Source organism: Ciona robusta, chromosome 4 (genome assembly GCF_009617815.1).
Source record: "Ciona robusta chromosome 4, ASM961781v2".
NCBI classification, from domain to species: domain Eukaryota; kingdom Metazoa; phylum Chordata; class Ascidiacea; order Phlebobranchia; family Cionidae; genus Ciona; species Ciona robusta.
The window spans coordinates 7431215-7453784 of record NC_143238.1 but is presented as its reverse complement, the minus strand read 5'-3'; the positions used below and the strand labels follow the sequence as shown (position 1 = coordinate 7453784).

General features: G+C 38.4%; 2 protein-coding genes across 4 annotated transcripts; both read right to left on the bottom strand.

Annotated features, from left to right (window-relative positions):
* Positions 1–383: 383 nt before the first annotated feature.
* On the bottom strand, positions 384–21046 carry LOC149737272 (S phase cyclin A-associated protein in the endoplasmic reticulum-like). Of its 3 annotated transcripts, none has more exons than XM_089877541.1 (32): positions 20912–21046; positions 20459–20570; positions 20038–20136; positions 19738–19895; positions 19278–19378; positions 18878–19042; positions 18434–18549; positions 17621–18099; positions 17188–17358; positions 16670–16769; positions 16305–16422; positions 15898–16081; positions 15435–15548; positions 14867–14989; positions 14484–14626; positions 14292–14373; positions 13653–13768; positions 13190–13243; positions 13067–13130; positions 12729–12817; positions 12509–12568; positions 12149–12281; positions 10412–10542; positions 9938–10061; positions 9563–9795; positions 9127–9273; positions 8867–9017; positions 8390–8557; positions 7654–7803; positions 3752–3943; positions 1313–1364; positions 384–727 (listed from the first exon to the last, which is right to left on the bottom strand). In XM_089877541.1, the coding sequence occupies exons 1-32, from the start codon at positions 21005–21007 to the stop codon at positions 579–581; spliced, it is 4374 nt and encodes a 1457-aa protein (XP_089733667.1). In that variant the 5' UTR covers positions 21008–21046; the 3' UTR covers positions 384–578. The 3 variants fall into 3 exon arrangements, with proteins under 3 accessions (XP_089733667.1, XP_089733668.1, XP_089733669.1); XM_089877542.1 differs by having other exon boundaries at positions 16314–16422; XM_089877543.1 differs by having other exon boundaries at positions 18920–19042.
* On the bottom strand, positions 21007–22553 carry LOC149737271 (uncharacterized protein C8orf74 homolog). The gene has a single exon (XM_089877602.1). It carries the CDS (start codon positions 22398–22400, stop codon positions 21510–21512), a length of 891 nt encoding a protein of 296 aa, XP_089733728.1. The 5' UTR covers positions 22401–22553; the 3' UTR covers positions 21007–21509.
* Positions 22554–22570: the final 17 nt, after the last annotated feature.

Genomic DNA, 22570 nt, shown 5'->3' with positions numbered 1-22570 from the left:
TCGATATATTGGCTTCTCATCGATTCCAACTTTCAACGAAATATTATTCAAACTTAAACAATAGTTAGTTACGTCACAATCTTACTTATTCAAAAATCGAAAATTAAATTTGAAATAAAAATATCTCAAAACTCTCTCAACGGATTCTGAAAAAAACTTTAACCCTGTGTATGAATATGCGAACTATTTTCTCTCACTATAAATAGGTGTTACTCCGCAGGCAACTTCGCAATAATAAACCCAACATTAGATGCAGAACATCAAACCCGAAAATCTTAATCGCGATTGTCGTTTCGACACAGACGCTATTGTGACGTGATACACATTATGACGTCACAAAACTTGATTCTGCTTTTACGCGAACACGGGATAACTTATTTAACTTTGATTTTCCAAACAAGCGTGTATTCAACTAATACGGGGAGTTTCCCCAACACGAGACTACCACCAAGCCATAGAAACAATAAATAAATAAATAACATAAAAATAATATATAACTGCAAGGAACAGAAAAAGTGTCGTGCGCAAAAACCAAAACAACAGTGATGACGTAGTTGTGACGCAATCCTCGACTTAGCTCAGGTCATGGTGACATCATTGTCCATGATGACATCATTATTCTCGGTGACGTCATTATCCTCGGTGACGTCACGAGCGAAATAGGATTTCGATGTTTGTAGAAATTGTAGGTTGAAGAGAGGAGACAAAAATATCGGATTGGAGTTTTCTGCGTAGGGGGGGGGGGGGGTTAGTTTTTTGGGGGGGTTAGTTTGCTTAATATATGGTTGGTATGTAAGATTTCATATATATAGTAGGTTGGGGTAAGATGGGACACCGTTAGCACATAATAACTTATATTTTGTAACCGTGTTTTTTACAATCAACAGCGGAGTCGTGAGAATACGGTTTTATATTTCTGTAAAATGTATTTGTTTACTAAATAGGACGACAAAATATGGTGAAAATATGAACTACTTCATTTCAACCTAGTATATATAAATAGTTATTCAAAGAACAAGTTAGGTCTTTAGGGGGCGCAGGTAATATTTACGAAATAAATATTTATGTCTTACAAAATAAACGAGTTCAGATCAAAGGCTAAATCAACATCGGGGCCGATTTGATCGTTTGGCGGGGATTGAAGCCCCCACTTCCCGCAGAGGATTAGGCGACAAATATTTTAAATTTTCTCGATTTCGCCTCGAGTCAAAACAACGATGGTTATCGAACAATGGAAAATAATCGCGTTATTTGTTTCCGGCGTGAAACGTAACAATGACGGACAAGAGTAATTGTCATAACCACGTGATACCTTCGTTCCGCTTCGATGAATCTTCCGTTGAATTTTTTTCTTCAAGAAAATTCTGGAATTTTAAAACAAAGGTTTAGAATCGTGGGTATGTGACGTCACACGAAAACTCTGTTTTTTTTGCGACCAAAACATTATGACGTAGTTCATTACAGTTACGTATATAGTAGGGTGGGGTAAGATGGTACTGTGGGGTAAGATGAATACCTGGTTGGCTCATTACTATAAAGGTTAGATGAACCATCTTACCCCAAGAAATAAAAGCGCGAATATCGCTGCGGGTATCGATGACGTCATGTGTTCTCGAATCAATCGATTGTGACGTAACTTACCGGTGGAAATCGCAAGGAATTATGGGATTTACGTTGCTAGGTAGCCAAGTCTGGGCGGGATATTGTATTATGACGTCATACACCACGATATTCGAGAATACTTAATATTCAAATGAAGTACAGCGTAATGGGCATTGTTACGTCACAGATGGAGTCTAAAAACGTCCAAGAAACCGCGACATCGGTTTAATTATGACGTGATAATACAATCTCTTTGTTATCTATTATGACATCACAGTGTGTAGTAATGACGTAACATGAGCGACGCGGTTTTGGTTGAAATTTGATTCTGACGTCATAAACCGCGTTTTACCGATTTCCGGTTATGACGTTTCAATGGAAGATTGTGACGTAACAATGGGAATGGATACGTAACAAGAGAAGGGATTATTTGGATTCTAGAATTCTATTTTTAACAAAACACGATTCTAGAACATCGAGACCACCCATTGTTAAATATATATAGCGTTTGTGACGTCATATACAGATAATAATATCCTTTGTTGATTTGGATTTACTGAAAATCTCGAATGTTTTATTATCACGTCATAAACGGAATATATTCCTGTATGTGACGTCACATAGCGATAAGCGAATCCACGACGCGATATTCGAAGACGCGATAATCCATAAGTCTACATTATGACGTTTTAACAGAGGTCGATTATGACGTGGCTTGTGTCACAATGGGTATGACCCCGTGACCTTTAAAGTTTGATAGTGATGTCATAATGGGATCAAATCTTTAATGACGTAATAATAGATTCGATAAGCGGTCGAAAAGTTAAAATTACAACTTATCTTTGGGGTGAATAGTTGTTATGAAAGGGTGGGGTAAGATGGTTCATGTTTTATTCTCCATTTTATAAGGAGCGCTGTTGTTAATATTTGGAAACATGATGAGAAAATATGGGATTTAGGAGCTTACTGTACCATCTTACCCCACGACCCCGGGATGCTATACATACATGTACCATCTTACCCCACGAAATATTTTCTATATTTCATCAAAGCTAAAATAGGTTGGGAGTTGTTGGTTTATGGTGGCAATGGCAAGGTGACAGGTGACAGCTAGAGTGACAACCCCTGCACGCGTGGCTTGTAACATGACGCCACAAGGAAAGTTGTACTTGACCTTTAACCCGGGGGTTGTGTGCGTTTCCGTGGCTGTAGCGGCCCCGTGTGTGGATAGGAGGGGGGGGGGGGTATGTGTTGGGGGGTGTTTCGGAAATTATATAAGAAAAAAAATAAATGAAAAAAAACAAATATTTTTTTCCCAACGTTGAAATCCATTTTTTTTTGAAAAATGTGTCATATTCTAGCCGTGTCGTGTGTTTAACAGGTTAAGGTAACAATTGAAAGGTTGCATATTTGTAGTTGAATATTTGTAGGGGTAAACAGGGAACTTATTTTTACCAATTACCAGAATATTTTCGCTTGGCGGCGTGTTTTCGTTGTTTGGAATTTTTTGTCAAAACAATTATGACGTCACGGACGAATGCTTACGACGTCACAGAGACGATTACGAGGCATTGTCATGGGAAAATGGGAATTGTTTACAAATAATGGGCGGGGTTAGAGGGTTATAATTGGGGCCGGTTTCCAAGGGAGCATATTTGTTGGGGGTGGGTTGGGGGTGTGGAAGTTTGGGGTGCGTGTTAAAGAAAGTTATTTTAACGTTGCAAGTGGGTTAGGGGGTAAAGGGGGGATAAGGGGGTGACCCATAAAAGGACCACCATGGGTGGGGTTTGACCCTGACACCCTGTGGTATTTGGGGGTTGGGAGAAGTTAACATGTGTAGTGGGGTATATGAGCATTCGTGTATATAGGTGTGTGGTGATGTATAACATACATGGGGTGTTGGGTGGCATCCGGGGAACATGTGTATGGTTGGGTTATATGTGGTGTTTTCACTGGTGCGAGGATAACATTAAACTTGACATACAATATTGGGAGCATGAGGTTTGTGGTCACCGGTGTTTTATAGAAATAAGTTGGCTTGTTACTTTATATTATTTGTTTAAATAGAAAAAAAAGGAAAATAAATGCATGAACCATCTTACCCCAACCTACGTCACATATTACTACGTCACACATACTACGTCATCACCTCTATATACCCGGCCAAGAGCGAGCCGCTCGCTTCCTTCTCCAAGGTATTGAAGTTTCCCTCATTATGATGACAACACGATATAAGGGTTGGGAACAATATGTTCATCAATGACTTGTTGCTGAAGTAGTTGAACGGTAGCAAGCACAGCTGCTGGAGGATGGTGGGTTGGGCTCCTGTGTCTACGATGCCCTGTGGGGTGGAGGGGTTAGGTGACGTCATCATGGTGTGACGTCATCGGTATTTGACGTCACGCATATTACGGTAACAATGTTAGTGTAAATATTGATAATAAAATTTTGTAATATTATATTTTTTACGTTATTTATAAATTGTTCGCTAGAATTTTTCAAATTTTATAAATTCTTTGTGACGTCATATCATGATGCCTTCTTTTCCAACGAACAATTTATAAATAACGTAATAATATAATGTTATATATTGTTTCTATGGCATTCCAAAAGTGACGTAATGTCGAAAGTGGGGTCAAAGTTGAACCTCCAAATGCCCATATATGGTGATAATCACCAGTGTGTTGAACAAACAATACATGGCTGCTACATATATGTTGTCATAACTTGGTGGCGGTACGTCGCGGTAAATTAACCCGAATTATGACGTCACACACGAGTTGGCGCGAAAACCGCGGCGTTATGATTGTTGTTTGGCGACAAACTTGTGGGGGTTTGGTTTGAAGGATAAGTTTTAGTTGTTTTTTTCTATAAAATATTTGTGATCTGTGGTATTGTTAATATTGTGCTATTGTTGATTTATATAACTATGTTGCAACTTGTCGTTTTTGCTGCTAATTCCCTTTTTTTCGTTGTTTTAATTAATATGACCCCCGCTATCGTATAAGAGAAAAAACTGTTTTTCAGCAGAAAAAGCGGTTTGCAGCGAAAAGTCAAGTTCTAATTGTTACGTCACAACGAGTCATTGTTAAGTTAAGGTCACGAGGTCAAATCAAGGGTCACGTGGTGTGAACATGGGTGATGACGTAGTCGGTTTGAAATCCAGTGGGGCGAGACGGGACGGCGACTATGCGGGGTAATGTGGTTTAAAGAAAGGAATGCTAGGGGTTGGGGTTCCGGTTGGAACTCGACATCGCATTCCAGAATCCACGATTTCCAACAAGGCTCCCTTGTGACGTATCAATGGATCATTGTTGTCGTTTGATTGACGTCGCGATCGCGGAATTCACGTAATGGTTTGTGACGTCACAGTAGAAAGTTCTCGCTTCCTTTGTCGTGTTTATTACGTAACAAATATAACAATCGCGCCACGGTTTTTTGGAACGCGGTACTGTGGGGTAAGATGGTACGGTGGGGTAAAATGGTTAGCATATAATTCCCTCTATTTGTTCATAGTTTAAACGCCTATGACGAAACAATACGATGATAATTAGTTTCCGCGGATGATTTAACCCGAGGGCGTTCATGCGTGACGGGTGGACATTGGGGTGAAGGTGGACGATTAGGGGTGACCTTAGGGGTTAAGGGTCAAGTGGGAGTGAGGGGTCACGGGGAAAAGTTGGGGGTTGGTATTTGGAGTTGGGGTTAAGGGTTTAGAACTGTTTGATGTAATATGGGTTTGAAGGTTAAGGTGGGGTGTAAAAAAAGGGGTGTTGGGGTGATAGTTTTAGGAGTTGTGCAAGGGGTTAGTGTATTGGGGAAGATTTAGGGGTAAAAATGGGTGGAATTGGGGGGTAAAAGAAAGGTTAGTGTAATGATTAGGGGTGTTTCGGTAAAAAAGTAAAACTGTAATGCAAACAGTTTTATGGGTAAAAAAAGGGTCGTTATAGGTCAGGTTAGGGGTGAAGAAGATTGAAAGGGCGTTGGGGTTAGGGGTTAAGTACGGAGGTTTGATTGATTGTGGTCAAGTTTGCGTCGATGATTGACGTAGTTATTCCATCAGGTGATTTACCCCGTGTCCATCGTTGGGGGGTAACTTGATACGTAGGGGTGATTGTGGGGTAATATGACCCCTAAACCCCAGACACCATGAAATGTAACTAACGCACCATCGGGCTTAGGGGGTGAGGGTGACGCTTCCTAGATGAGTTAATCATGGCGGGGTGTTGGGGTAACGTTGGGGTGATCAACGCAATAAAACACGTTTGCCAATAATCCCAATAACACAAAACATTATGTTTGTGACGTTGGTGGTGCATGGGTGATATTTTCACAAGTGTTAAAACAGGGGTGACATCATATGTTTTAGAACTCAAGTTTTAGTTTAAAACTTTTACCCTGCTGTTAGGTGTCTATACAAACAAGCAGAGCCAAAGTATATTGCATTCACCACATTAATCAATGAGGTTCCCTATGTTTGACAACTACGAGTGTAACTGCGTTTTAACAATGTAAGATTTTGCTAAATATTCAAAAAACGCGACGCAAACGGCCGGGGTAATTAAGGACAAATTCCCCTCCTTAAAAATGGGACAAGATACCGGTGAGCCATCTTACCCCAGACACGCGAGGGGAAGTCGGCACATCTGCAGCTGTATCCACCGGGGGCGGTAGAGCGTGGCGGTGTGCGTTGGAGCGTGACGATCTGTCAACGCTGTTAAAGATGCGGTGACGATAAGCATGTGTGACGTCACAATGTGTGTGATTGCGTGATGTCACAGCGAGCATTGTCACGCCAATTTTCGTAACAATGCGACTTTCAAAATCGAGAACTAACGACGCGTCGTAGCGATTATGACGTCACAGTTGATAACAATCGTCGAAGCGTGAATCGCGTCCGCGCGTAATTGGACGATTTTTAAATTTTTTCGGTGATTTTTTTTGAAATTATGGGTAATTTGGTGTCGTATGTTGCAACATTGGACCCCCCGGGTGGCACCAGGTGCACGGGGCGCACAAGGAGGCCAACTCACGGGTATTGAATGACACAGTGGACCCGGTGAAACATAAACGTTGTTCTTGCAGCGTAAACTCAACCTACCGTCCACCTGCTATAGTGGGTGGGGTAAGATGGTACGGTGGGGTAAGATGGATATCGTTGATACAATAACCCCAGATTTCCTTAAGGTTTTTTACAATTAACAAGGTTCTTCGTGAGCATACGGTTACAAAATTTAGTAAAACACCTAACCCTCAAACAACCATATATATATAAGTTTGAATTGCAAAGCAAGAAAGTAAAAAGAAGAGTAAAAATAATAACATTTAAAATTTGTAAAAAAACCCAGCGAAACTTGGCGCCCAAAACCAGGGCCAAGAAAATCTAAAAATGGAACGTCGTTCGCGCGTTAAAGCGGCGTTAAGTGGGGGTTCAATTTCATTGGGGGGGAGGGGCTTCCGGTGGGTGATTAGCAGGTGTGAGTGCACAACACGTGGCTGGGGGTAATTATGTTTAAAGTCGCATTCAGGGGAAAAGGTTCGTTTTTGTATCGCTGGTTTTAAAAGTAAAAGAGACAAATTTTTTTGAATTTTATTTCGTAGTTTGTGTTTTTTTGTTTTGTTTTTTTAAAATTGCATTAAAAAATGGCATTTTCTATTTGCTAGACGTTGTCCAATTAAAATGCAATAAAAAGTTTTCAGATTTGTTCCGTGTTTTGCGATTAATAAAGCTTTTTAGCGTAATGAGAGTAGTGGGTTTTGCAACCACAGTTTTTAACTGATCCCGTTTTTAAAGTAATTTTCACTCATAACGTGTTTCAACGACTGTCGTTTAGTTGTTTATGTTGGTTGTTTTTAATTTAATCTTCGCTACCCTGCATATTCGAAGAGAGAAACAAAAATGAATACCTAAAAAAATTAAAAGCCATAATTTCTAAATCTCCTCAAATACCCCCAGCATAGTTTTTAAAAATGTAAATAAAATATATTTAAGTTACGATTAAAAATGTTGTATCAAAATATATAATGTTTATGTAGTTTATGTATTATTACCTGGTTCCTGGTGTTCAATATAGTGAAGAACCCAACACATACAATCGTATCATGAAGTAACTGCGTGTGTTTATATTCCTCACAATACCACAACAAGTAAGTGCATATGTGACGATACTCCAATGACACACCGTCGGCCCCAAGACTTGACTGAAAAAAAATAATAAAAAATTTGCATTTTTTTTCTGAAATATAATTCATCTTTTTTAAACCGAACTATTTCATCTATCATCGTTTAAAAACAAACAAAAAAATCTTTAAAAATAAAAATATTTTACATTTAATTCATTACTTTCCGATTTTAAATCCGTTCAGATAAAAATAGAACTACAAAAGTTCGGTAAAAAAGCTAAAAATAATTTGCGCGAACCTAAAAGTTCGGGACACGGTTTCACGATTGAGATATTTATAGAATTTGTTGCTTTGTGACGTCACAGGCGGGGTCGTTTGTTACTTGATGTAAGTGATTATTACGTCACAAGCGACATTATTAGCATTACAAAGTTCAAGGAAACGTCAACAATGAGTCGTAGAACGACCCCATTGTTTAACCATTGTTGTTCACGAATCGACGCGTCGCCACTATTTTTGACGTCACATATATTTTTGTAAAACATAAAAATATATTTTTACAGTTTTCAATTTTTTAAACACACAAATATTTTTTAAAAAACATAGAAAAAAGCAAAAATGGCGCCATAACGACGATAATTGCATTCACTATGACGTCACATACCTGCAACAATGGAAGATCCATCAAAGCAACAGCGTTCAAAACTTTAATAACAGCTGATGCAACAATGAGAGCGCGAGGAGCAATTCTGTGAGATTCGTTGGAATCCTTGGTGGATCTTAACACTGTGGGCCGTTCTGGGGCTCCGTGTAATAATAAACCGTATAAAACCTGAAAAATATCATTTAAAGTTAACCTCGATACTGAACACTACTTCAGCTCTTTTACAGCAACTCAAATATTAAACATAAATTAATAGCAAAACTTTGGTGACCCAATTTTGATCAACTTTTGTAAACATGCAATAAAATGATTTTACAAAAAGGTTGCATTCAATATTGGTGACGTTCTGCAACGACGCGAACCATTTCAAGCGTTTGTTTTGCATTTTGAAGAGCCATAACTATTAACTTTTACAACAACAGTAAAAATGTTTATGAACCACTGTAGTAGACGACACAACATTTGTTTCACTTGTACCGATATAATTCCCATTAACTCCGTATGTTCCAGTGTTGGTAACAATTGTGTCGGATCATTGTCCCATTGTGACGTAGATGAATCGCGGTCGCTCGATTTCTTTTTACGCGATTTCGCGACCGGAAGTTGCGTATCAGGAGAAAACCTGTTTCTGGAATAAAAATTTGAATTGTGACGTCACTTGCATGAGGTAATTTTGACGTCATATTAAAATGTAACACGTCACTTAAATAATAATGGTTTATCATGACGTAACTTACCGCATTGTGACGAACGAAGTAACAGATTCTAGAAAAGCCAACGAGTTCTCTATAAAGGCGGCCATGTTGGACGCTGGCGCCACCTCGTGACGAATAACACTGAGATATTTGCTTAAAGTGTCGAGTAAGCCGATGGACACGATGTAACTGGGGTAAGATGGCTGGTTAGGTTGGGGTAAGATGGCAGGTTAAAAATCAAGGACAAAATTTATGTCAAAAATTGTTTTTATGTCAAAGCAATTGATCCTTAGGTTCAACTTTGCATCAGGTTTGTCAGACACGGTTTTACTTCGCACTTTCACTCAATATATTTGTTTCATATTCAAAGACAACTTCCATTAATATTCACCATACCTTCATACACGTGTTATGTGATGACAAAAAATTCCACTCGTGAAATGAAAAGTTTAAGATCCAAACATAAGTCCCCACTCACCTTACAACGTCCAAACCACGGTTCAAGTAACTTTCCTCTGCCTTTCTTACGTCATCGTTTGATGACGTCATCAGTATCGATTGAACGAACGATCTATCTTTCCCCCCCAACCCCCTCAACCCCCCATCACCAGCCAACCCACCAACCACTGTAGATAACCCACGCAACAACGAGGGAGGCACACACCCGAATATTGACTCGATGTTTGTTCGTGGAACACCAGGGTCGCATCTCTGTGTGACGTCATGGGGTTAAATATGATGACGTGAGTATTATGACATCATGATGACGTAGTGTATGACATCATGAGTAAAAAATGAAGTATGTATTATGACGTCACGAACTAGTGACGTAGGAAGGTATGACGTCACTTACCGTGAGATGTACGAGTAGAAGATCCACCAATGACGTCATCTTGTTGGAATAAAGCACGTGGATGGCGTTGTCATGACAACCGTGGCACGCATGGTGGAAGCAGAGAGCTGCAGCGCTTGTAGACCTGATGACGTAAGCATTACGTCATAATCAAAATGACGTGTTAATATATGAAAGAATAAAAAAGGCAGAAACACCGACAAAACGACGGTCGTTGAAACAAGCTATAACCGATAACGGAATAAACTTATTTACATGTGGTCGCTACGTATTCAATAATTATTACGTCATAATAACGATGACGTCAACATATGGAGGGAAACCCCCGAGTCTGATGCATCAGCGTTGTTGCGTCATAACGAGATAATTGTGACATCACACATGATGGATTGTGTTTGTTTGTCATCCATACGTCATAATTAACCTCCATAATAACAGCGATCGCGATTTTCAATTATGACGTCACAAACTCACTTGTCTGGTAGGATGGTTGTGACGTCACAGCCACCGGAAGTAGTCGATTGTTGTTTGAGAAGATTGTCGAAGATTTCGTTAATTGTTTCGAAACCGCGGTTCGTTCTGAACGCTGATTGGTCGAGAGGATTCTGGAAGATATTTAAAGTGTTTTGATTGGGTAATAGCACACCATTATTTATCTCATTGAATACGATAGCGAAGATCAAATTAATTAAAACAACGAAGAGAAAGTAATTAGCAGCAAAACAACAGTCGTTAAAACATGCTACAGGTAAAAACTACTTGAGTAAAAAAGCGTGACGACTTTTATTCCGTAAACCATTCGTTTATATTTTGGTTGGTTGGCGTTTATTGGTTGGTATGATCACGTGGGTTATATTCTGCAGAATTTTTAAATAAAAAAGACATGACCGGCCATGAACAGCAAAACATGTGTGAAAAGTTTGTGTTTCGGTATTTGAGGTCTTTTAATTTAATTTTCTTCTTTTTTTATTGTCTTTGTTTTCTTTTGTCCAAAACAAAATGGCCCATACTCCTGCTGCAAGTTTAACCAGTGAACCGTGACGTAGCCAAATATTTGCGGAAGTGACGTCATGTTTGCGGAAGGGATTTTCACACGGTGGTCACGTGGTCGCCAGCTGTGCCGACAAAATTTTGGTCAACAAAAAGTTTTCTAAAAAAAGCGAAATTTACTTTTTGACATAAAACGAAACATTTTTAGATGGGGTCATTTTCTGGGTGGGGGGTCAACCAAAAAGTTTTGACAGAACACGAAATAAATTTTCGCGATGGACGCTGTTAGAGAACTTTGAAGATAGATACTGTTACGTCATAAAGGCGATGTCTCACGGGATTCGAGATCAAAGGTGTTTCCGGTCACGTGACTGGCAGTGATATATGATGTTTATGTGGTTTATATTTAAAACATAATTTAACTTTTTTTACGATTTTTCTTTCTATGGATCTTGATTTATTTTAATTACCTTGATTACTCATCGGTTTACCAGCCATGATTTTTGTGTGGAAACTTTTCCTCAAGTAGTTTTTAACCGTAGCGTGTTTTAACGACTGTAGTTTTGCTGCTAATTCCATTCACTGTTAGATAAATCTAAATCTAACTAATCATTTTGTAATATTCGAATTTGTTTGAGACGTCAATTTATTTTGGATTTTCTCCAATTTTTTCCGATTCGCCGAGCAGAAGACGCTATTATTAAATCATAGATGAGCTATTATGACGTCACAGACACCTCTGTTGAGCGAATAATAGCTCCCAGTGTAAAGTAATTGAGCAATCAGTTTCATTAGTTGAACATTTTGATAAAAAATGAATAAAATAATGTTTTGGTCGTAAATATGAGGGGGATTATTCAATTTAATAAGAATGTGGGTGGGGGTGGCTAGACTGGTGGGTAAACATGGGGGTATTATATGGGGGTTACTGGGGGTGACAGGGGATTAGCAGTGTGGGGTTGCGTGGATAATGGGGGGTTGGGGGTAAAATAATTCAGAAATATTTGGATTGCCTGCTTTTAACTTAGAGGTTACGGGTTCAAGGCTCATCGCTGCTACCATTGTGGGCGTATGTGTCCTTGGGCAAGACACTTAACGGCAATTGCTGCAACCCAGTGGTCACTAATGGGTTGTCCAAATTGTCAGCCATACAAAAAAAAATCAACCACAAAATTATAACAACCTCTTAAATTACCCCGGATAAATAAGTTCCACCCAAACCTGTTTTTCCAGCGTTCTATTTATATCTCCGATGGCTCGATCAAACGCAGCGATCTTATTGGTCGGCCACGGACCACTACTAGCTTGCTGATTGGTTAATAGTCGATTCACTTCTTTTAGCAATCGACCAATCCTGTGGCAGTATTCCATTAATTAAATTTGATTGCAAAATATTTTTGTCATATTTTAAGTTAAATGGATATAATACAAAAAAAAATGCAAAACTTGATTAAATCTCAACGTACGAAAGCTCAAAGCATTTTAACTAAATGATGTAATATATTTTTTCACATTAAAATTAACTTTTTTCTACAAGAAAACTTATTTTCAACACAGCAATATTCGATGTTTAACCCAAACCTGCTTTTGTTGTTCGTTTCTTCTTTCTTGTTTTCAATTCGTTTTAAATATTCCTTCGCTCTGGAATAAAAGAATTTATAAAACTTAAACCTAACATTGTACCCGAGTTTAACGCATCAAATAAGAACAAACATTAGCTGCTTAATATTCATCTTCCGGTTACAATAATAATTTATTTTCTAATCTCTTTGAAAATACAACGTGACAACAACACTCCCACCTAGTGGCCATTCTTGTCCGAATTTTCTTTGATCTTTTTTTCATTGTTTTTCTTCTTTCTTCAATCTTCAGCAATTCTTCTTTTGAAACCTGAGGGGGTGTGTTAATGTGGTTGCTACCCTGGTGGGTGGGGTTTAAGTCAGATTGGAAAGATTGTATTTTTGGGGAAGGATTGTTTTTTTGTCCAGATTTTTCTCTAAAATTATTTTTTTAAATAATTTTTCCGCACATAGGGGCAGATTTTGCTTTAAATTAGTTATTAAGGTTGAGTATGTGCAGGGACTTTTAGGGCAACCCCAAATTTTATGCATTCTTTCCAATCGGGATTGTTATAATTACGTTTAATTGTTCATCCTGCTGTTGCCGTGGTGATGTCATCGTTGGTTCCTCGACGAGGTTTTCTCTAAAAATAGAAATCTTATGAAATATATAAACAGATACATAGAAATAGTATATTCTTACAGATCGAGTGTCGTTTCATTCGTTGTTTCAATCGATTGATCAACTTTATCACAGCTGTGGTAATTAGGGGGTTAATTAATTAATTAATTAATGGATGAAATAATTGCAAATACCAAAAACAAAATGAATTAAAAATTAACAAAATTAATAAAAAGAATTAAATTTAAAACCATCTTTAGTGAAATTGGAATGTAAGATTGGGCGACATCAGTTCAAGACACCTAATGGTTCTGGGAAGATGGTTTTGATTTTAAAGTCATAAACAGGCTGAAAAACGTTTAAAAATGATTTGGTTATAAATATAAAGGCTGTTATAATTGTGTTAAAACTGACCAGGAAATTGAAATTAAACAACAAAACAAAATTTAAAAAAATTGAATTTAAAAACAAAAAATGTAATTAAAAAAAAACATAAATTAAACAAAAAAAAAGAATTAAAAAACCAAACCATTCACCCACGAACCTGGTCACATGGGGTGATGTAGCGACAACGGACGAAAACTTTCCGAGACTTAATTCTTGGGCTTTTCCTTTGCGTTGTTCGAGTTGTTCCTGGTGGCGACGCTCGCTCTCGTCGTGCTAAGGGGGGGGGGTTTATGTTGGTGTGCGGGGTTAATTTATATGAAGGAGCAATATAGACATAAATCTAGGGATGCACATTACACAATAACTGGGTATTCTAGGATATCCTAGAATACTTTATTTCGAATCTAGAAATCCGAATCTAGAAATCCGAATCTTTTTATATTTATAGGAAAAAATAATTTTACACACATAAGTCAGTTTATTGACTCTTTCATAGCAGCCTTGTTGGATCATAAGCTGTAAAATGATCAAAAATTGTACTATTGGGTAGTTTTTACGTCATGAAACTTATAGCAGGCTATGAAAAGACGTTACGAAACGTTTACTTTCGAAAGTCCCACAAACACAAAAAACATTTCAAAATTATTAGATTCGAATAGAAAAGGATTTGAAATTCTGTAATGTGCATCCCCAGGTATAATAAATGGTGGGTGGGGTTGTATTAAGGTAGGGGTGTTCCATATGGGTGGGTTTATACCTGGGTTTATAACAGCATTGAAATAACAAGCTTAAATACCTTGAGTTGAATTTTCTTTTGTAATTCACTCACAGCTTCTTGTTGAGCTGCGTTCAACGCCGACAATCGTTGTTGTCGTTCCCTGGAATATTAACAAATATATTTAGAGAAAAAATTAAGTCCGGTAATGCAAACTTTCTTTAAAAAAATAAAAATTTTGAAATAAAAAACAATTTTATAACCCCCCCCCACCTAGCTTTTTCCTTAGCCATCTTCTCCCTTTCTTTCTCTTTATCGATTCTTTGTTGTTCAATCCTCGCGTCCTGTTCTTTCCTCCGAACTTTTAATTCTTCCATTCGATCCTGACGAACTTTCTCCAACGCACGTCGACGCTCCTGGAGGAAACAACGTCTTACATTATATTGCTCCAGGTGTGAGGCAATATATGGTTTTGTACCACCAGTGTTTCATACTTTATCAAGGTAAATAATTTAAACATACTTAATGATAAATCATTTCATGAAACAACAACATGTATTAAATATAATGTTATTGCTACCAAGTATAACATATAAACCTGGAGTTCCCATACTTTTTAAAAATTTTACACCCAATATTATCCCCCTCTCCCTCACCTTAACGTTTTCCTCTTTAGCCGACTTAACTTGGTTCATCTTGTTCCGCTCGTCTTCTAACTCCTGCAACCTCTCCTCGTGTTCACCAATTCGCATCAGTACCTCGTGTCGCTTGTTTTGCTCCTGAGGTAAAAAGATACAATCAAACTTGGTGTTATAACACATTTGGGGTTTGAAAGTTTATTGCAAAAAACGGGAGAATCATAAATACCAACACCTTATTCTAACAATAATAAAAAATGTGGATAATACTAAGTGTTATTGTCACAACTTTGTACTGCCAAAAATAAATACAACATAGCAACCAACATGTTTGAATATTAAAACACATCAGGGATGTGCGATGCAGTTTGGGAACCATTAGTTCAATTCCCTTGTTATGTTCGGGTTAGCAATACTAGTGAAAGAGATATTCCCGTGTGACCCCCAATAAATACAACATCTGCAAACACTTAACCCAACGTACAGTTTGAGAAATACTGTGTTACATCTTTTGAAAGGTATTACACATTATATTGTAAGATCTTTTGCCCACCATAACTTATACTATTGTTCTTCAAACCCCCACCTGAAGTTCATTAATGAAAGCGATCTCGTTAACCTTGGTGTCCTCTGCTTGTGCTTTACGTACTTTGCTCAATAATTGCATCGCTCGTTGTTCCTCTGCACGTTGGAGCTTTTCCTGGGGGTGAATATGGTTGTTCAAGTTACTGCCACGACTGCACATTAGCTTTGCAACTGAACTGTTAAGTTATGGTCTAGGGGTAGATACTTGGAAGCATGGAATAATTAACATGCATATAGACTTACACAGGATTGTAAAAGTTGTAAATCCGGACATTATCAAGGGGTATTTTTACAATCCTGGACTTACAAGGGCTTTAAAATTATGGGGGCAAATGCGAAACTTATACATTAGGCGTCATATTTAGTTATTAAACAGCTTAATAAACATGCATACCAACTTTTGTTTTAATAAAGTAGCGAATGCAAAACAAATGATTCATCATTAGATAGGAGGAACAACTTACAATATGTGACGACTGCAACAACACCCTCTGCCTCCTAATCAAGTCATTCTTCCACGAAACAACTTCTTGTACTTTCCCGCTTAACTCGTGGATCTTCTGTGACTTCTCGTGATGCATCTGCAATCGCCGCTCTTCCGCTCGTCGGTGTTTCTCCTCCAATCTTCTTTTTGATTCAGCGGGGGTCCTGGGGGGTGGAGGTTGGCATTAGATCCGGATTTTATCAGGGACTTTTAGTGTAGTTTTGGGCTTTAATACAACTGTATTGATTATAATCACCAAGTGCCTGGACTTTTTGGGGAAAAAACAGGGCTTTTGCATAGGTGTATAATGGCCTAACCTATCAGTGACCACTGGTCCAATCTAACCCAATCCCACCCACAGCACTATGCATACACAACACCTCGGACCTGACCAACCTCCTCCTTGAAGGTGAAGACAGCTTCTCATGCATCTGTACAGCCCTCCCCGGTTCCCTCAGTTCTTCCTCTTCAACCAAATCGCACCAATCTGCGCCAATCTCCTCAGCTATGGGAGAAACATATATTCAAAACCACAGCATTGAAATTAATAATATCGGCACTCAACATTACTCCAACCAGTGATCACTAATGGGTTGTAGCACCGTGAGTGTTTGGGTAATGGGCCAACTTTAACCCAGATCTCAAACTAGACCACCATCCATACCCACCAACTCCTTATACGAACAACTTCAACCACACCCAGCATTACAACTTTTCAAATGATTCGTAAATCAACAACACAACCCCCCCACCTTCAAACTTCGCCATGAACTCCGACCAATCCAAATTCTTCTTCATATTTTTATCGAACGACTTCAATTCCTTCGCCCCGCTGCTGCTACGAGCGCTTTCCTGTTGGTTGGGTTATTATATTAAAGAATAAAATGTAATGTTTGTTTTAATATTTAGCAAAATATGGGGGAACCTTTTTGCTACGTTAAGTTATTACCCAAAGTTGCACTAAACATGCTTAATGTTGAGTGAACCCTAAACATTATAACATCACACACTTATTACAAAACCAAAGGTTTAGTCATTTTTTATTTCACTAAAGTATTTCTTAAGCAAAAACCTATTGGCCTCTTTGTTCCCAGATGCCCCAGTAGAACACACCCAATACAAGGTGTCCGCTTTCCTTATTTGTGGCATAACATCTCCCACGCACCCTCCATAAACCACCCCCCAACCCCAACTTACACAACCCCCCAACCCCAACTTACACACCCACCCCCCCAACCCCAACTTACACAACCCCCCAACCCCAACTTACCCAATCAGTGTCGACCTCCTCAACCTCCCGTAGTTGCCGCATGAGGTCGCGTTCCGTCTCCTCAGCTTCAGCAATCGACACCGAATGTTCTTCGCATAACGTACGAGCGAGCGTTTCTTCTTCCTTATGTAGTTGCTCCAATGATGAGTTGCCAAGTAATCCATCAACGCCCTGTATTATATGGGGGATTATAAGAGGCGGCGTTTTCAAGAAAACTTTAATTTGCTATAATTTTTAATTTTATATTTATTTAAAAAAAGAGGGGGTCGCGACTTTCGAAACTACTATTTTATATAGGTCTACTCAGTTTGTTTATAGATTGATGCCATAAACACCATGGCGGCATGACTTGTGATTTAGGCCAGAGTTTTCCATTCCCCAGGGAGTACTTACTTATCGTATCTTAATTTAAAACATAACATTTCAAGCTCACATTTTGTAAATTTTCATCTGTTTTCAAATCTTTGTTTTCCACGAGACTTGTTTCTTTTGTGTCCTCCCCATCATCACCCTGAAACAATATCTTCCCAATCTCCAAACCTTCTTTCACGTCTTTACCCTCGTACCAGTTGTCCGAGAACACAACAGCATCGCTTTCAACACCATTTCCAGTGTTGCCAATATTGTTCTCAGCAGTTTTCTTCCCAGCGGTAATGTTATTTTCAGTGTTGCCAGCATCTTCAGATTTCCCAGTGTTTCCTATATTCACAGTGTTTCCAGCTAGATTCCCAGAGCTTACAGTGTTGCCCCCGTTATACCCCCCTCTCCCCCCGACCCCCATCATACGATCCACAACCATGTTAACGTAACTTGATGGTTCTCGGGTTGGGGGTTTTCCCTCCTCGTTGGGTGAAAGGTTATACTTGGGGTGACGGGGTCGTCGAGAGGAAACGGTCTCCCAACCGGATTCATCTGGAATAATGGGGATTGTGATGTCATATGTTTCATACATACATACATACAATGTGTTTTAACAATAAATATTATATTAAAAAACACCAACACAATGAATCACTTTGTGCAGCCATGTGTAATACATTCCTGGAATATTTAATATTTGGGTGATTTTTTAATGTTTTAGGATTTTGTTCAACAATTAATCAATCTAGAAAAATAGCTTTAACATCTGGTGAGTTCATGCGGCAGCACCCTGGGTGTTGGGGTAAAAAGCCAACTCTGGATAAATTCCAGGCCTCACCCATAAAGAACAGACCACAATATATAAATGAAACATGGACCAACTCACCCCCGTCACCATTAACAGTTGGTTTAATATTAACTGGTCGTTTCTGCTTAGTCACCCCTTTGACACGCTGCGCCCAAGTTGCTGACTCATTGTTTGCTGACTCAGCATTTTTTACACTGTGAATAATAATTGCTTTTATATTAATAAGTCGTTATAGATTTAACTTTGTATTGTGTTTAACAAATACAACAGCAAATATGCAGTTCGTTATCATGTTCGTTTTAAATTTCAAGAAGCTAAAAACCGATTTGTAATTAAGTTGAAAGTTAAAATAAATAAGTTAAAAATGTGCGAGAAAAAAGCTGGCACACGATGGCAGTGTAGTAAGTATTTAAAGTTGTGAATGTGAAGAAATAAACGCAAAGACATATATTTTGTTAGTAAGCATCACACAGCAAGTTATTCAATTAAGTTGTGTGTTAGTTGGATATTGAATCTACAAACCAATGTCGCTCGGGTGGATTGCAAGCAGCATATGTCAAACACCTGTTAATTGGGACCCCTTTGTTTGGGACCCCCGGGGTGGCACGTGGGGCAGACGAACCTCTCGTTTTGTGTCGAGGCCGTCCAGGTGAAGATTTACGAACTTCCCAAGCTAACGAGGTCGGTCTAAGTTCAATGGATTGTTCATTAATTATAAAATTATTAAAATTTTTTTATCGACAAAATTATAAAATATTAAAAACGTAAAGTAGGGTGAGGTAAGTTGGGACGTGATTTCATTTTCTCATATTCTCCCATCTGGTAGTAAACAAAGAAGTATTAAAATATAGGATAATTGTATCCATCTTACCCCACAGTTTTTAAATAAAAATAAAGATATCAAAGTCATGGTAGCATTCACCTGTCGTGGTCTCCTGCGTTTTCGAGTCGTTCCTGCAAATTAATCCACTCAATCAAGGCTTGGAACTCATGACGGTAATTATCGATGATGAGGAGGACCTCCTGGGGAGTGGAAATACTTGGTTTGAACAAAGAATGGAAAAAAGTAAAATATAAAAGGGTAAGTCACCAAGGGTTTAATGGTGATGTGGGAGATCTTACCTTGACAGCTCGGCCAAGGTTAGATGCTTCTGCATGAAGTTTACTTATGTCTGTATCTTATAACCGTTCCACCAATGTTGTTTATTAGAAACATACTGTATATCTTTACTAATCATATAGGGAAGCAACTTACACTGAAAAAAATTAAAAAAAAAACAAAAGAAATTATTTTTTATAAAAAGACATCAACTAAATATTAGGGAATATACTTGACAGCGACCATGGGACCTACAGCTCGACAGCAAGCATGAGGACCTTACCTTACACTCCACGATGCTCGCATCAACTTCACAAGTTGCGTAAATCTCATCCACAGCTCGGCGGAGGTTCTCAAACAAATACGCCCAATACCTCGCACGTATGCTAACAGGTCGGCGACTGCCGGAGGTGGAACGACGGGGTGGGGCCGGGGTGTGGTCTGTATTGGGGTGTATGTTAATATGGGATTGTTGGGGCAACATGGGTAGAAACCCCTTCATTCCATTAACTCTTATTTCTTAGTTGCATATCCTGAGTAGAAGAAATACAATCATCTATGACATCACAAACATCATTATTACCTCCTGATGAGTTATTATGATGTTTCAGATTATTTTCCCCCACATGAGATTGACTACGTTTATCACGGTTCGTTGTTTCGCGCTTCTTATGTTTCTTACCTGGAGATCAATTAATGGAATAATTAAACAGGTGGTTGCGAGTCAATATATTGAACTTTGGTTGGCTAACTAATGTATAACGCAACTTCACTGAGGGCATGGGAGTGGCCAGGGACAAATTGAAGCATTCAAAAAGAAAATTAGGTGAATTTTTTTAGAAATGCAGCTATGAATCATGTGAAACCATGGGCTGGTAAACAATAAAGGGAGGGGGGGGGTCAAAAATTTCAATGGGCAATCAAAATCGTTTTACCGTAAGAATAAAATACTTAGCCCTACAAATGTACCAACTATAGCATGGTCAACCATATACAACCCCCACCTTTATACACATGATCTACGGGTATATTCCATGAGATGAGGTTCCTTGCCGACCTTCCCTCTTCCTCCATTATCATACGGACTTTCTCAACTGTGACCGGGCGGGGTCGTTGCTGAGAATTAAAAACAATTTTAACTTTAGGAATTTTTTCATTGCAAAATATTTGATACACCAACTCTGGCTAAAATATCAGGGTTTCGTTGCCGACAGTTTATTTATATTAAGAAATGAGCAACCTTGGCTCATATTAACATAAGCCATCACAGGTTTTCCGGAGTGTTTTATAGGAGAACTTTATAGGAGAACTTAAATACATAGAATGTGCATATGTGATGTTGGGCCAATTTCCGCCAACTTCAAAGTCTTTAACAAGTGCCCCACCCTAAGGCCTTACTGAGACAGATAAAAAAAACGAAAATTCTAAATTTTGCACAAATTCCACGGAACCCCCACCTTCGCATACTGATTGCTGCTTGATTTGTTTTTTAACAAATTATTTGTGGAACTATTCAGGGGAATTCCCCCTTTCAAGTGGTTTTCCTCTAACATTGTGTCCTAAAACGACAAAAATATTTTTAACGTTAAAACGAAAATGGAGTGTCATGAATTAAAACATGACAGTATTTTATAAATGGCACAATGAAACAGTTATTATAATTAATTAACTTTATATTATAGTTTTAAATTTGAAAATCACAGTTATAAACTTGAAGTGCAAGAAATAAAAATTAACATAAAAAAGTAGAAACAAGCATTAAGAAAATTTATAATGAACATTTAATTTATAATGACTTTAACACCAGGTGAGTTGTAAAGTAACAGAATATAAACACATGAGAGTTTACTTATTAAGAAACAAGGAAAATAATTACCAGAATTTTTTGTACAAAAAGCTGAAAAGGATTCGTTTACATTTAAACAATATTTTTGAATCATGAATGAAAGAAAACAAACATAATACAAACGCATGGCACAAAAAAAACAATGAAAAACAAACAGTGTCATCCACATTCCAAACCATATTTTACCCACAAAGTCAATTTTTGCCAAATTATTTTCTTTTTTTCTTGGATGATGTCGACTTGCCGGAAGATTTCCTCGAAGCTCCCGGGGATTTTGGTTTCGGGATTTTTTGCAGAGGTTTCTCCATGGATGAAGGAAGAGGGACCGCTTGTATGGATGCCGCGATCTCAGCTGTGGTCTTCATCTTTTTCATCTCGATCCCGATGTCTTCCGCAGCAATCTCAACTTTGTTTGCTGTCAGCGTGGAAATTAACGCTTCAGCAATTTTAACATCAACATCCAATAACTTTTCCTGCTCCGATAGTTTCTCGTCAATTCCCGCCTCCTTGTCGCAAGCTCTCTTTATCATTTGATCTTCTTCCATCTGGAGGATGGCGAACTTTTGCTCCTCCTCGATTTTAATGTCATTCAGACGGTGCTCATACCTCCAAACCTCCAAAGTCTGTGCCTCCCTAAGTTCCATGCAAGGCTGAGACACTTCAACTTTAAGATGCGACTTCTTTCTATCTTCATCCCGATATTCACCAAACACAAACTTGTAAAGGTTGAAATTAGCGAGCACAGTGTTGGTTAGATACTGAATCAGCAGCTTCATATTTTCCAACCCCATGCGCCCGTTAGCTGTGAAGTCGAGCGACAACGAATGTAAAGCAGCGATCGACTTCACGAGCGACGCGTTGATGAAAACTTGGAAAAAACCCTCAGCGAACTTTAAGCTTTGAGCAACTTCCCTCCAAGGCATTCCACGGTTTGTAGCAAATTGTAAAACATCGTAATAATAATCCACAAGAGCTCCGGAACGAAGATCCTCGTTAAAGTTAACATCCAGGAGGCGCAAATGACGCGCTAGTAGCTGCTGTCCACGTGCTTTTGAAATATTAGCGATATGCTTTACTTCATTTAGGTTTAAATTATCCATTTTAACTTTTAATTGCAATAAATCGGTTTAAACATCAATTTTCAAACTATTCCATGTTTTTCGAACCGTCGGCAAATTTATCCTCGATACGAAAAATCAAAACAATCCGTTGCTCGGTAGCGCTTCTTGTGGTAGAATATTTTTATAAAATAACTTAAATTCATTTTTAT

Coding starts and splice junctions, on each gene's coding strand:
- LOC149737272 (XM_089877541.1), bottom strand. CDS start 21,007: ATGTTAGAGGAAAACCACTTGAAAGGGGGAATTCCCCTGAATAGTTCC. Junction 19,896..20,037: donor TCATAATAACTCATCAGGAG/GTAATAATGATG, acceptor ACCCCAATACAG/ACCACACCCCGGCCCCACCC. Junction 12,818..13,066: donor AGCAGGATGAACAATTAAAC/GTAATTATAACA, acceptor ACACCCCCTCAG/GTTTCAAAAGAAGAATTGCT.
- LOC149737271 (XM_089877602.1), bottom strand. CDS start 22,400: ATGGATAATTTAAACCTAAATGAAGTAAAGCATATCGCTAATATTTCA.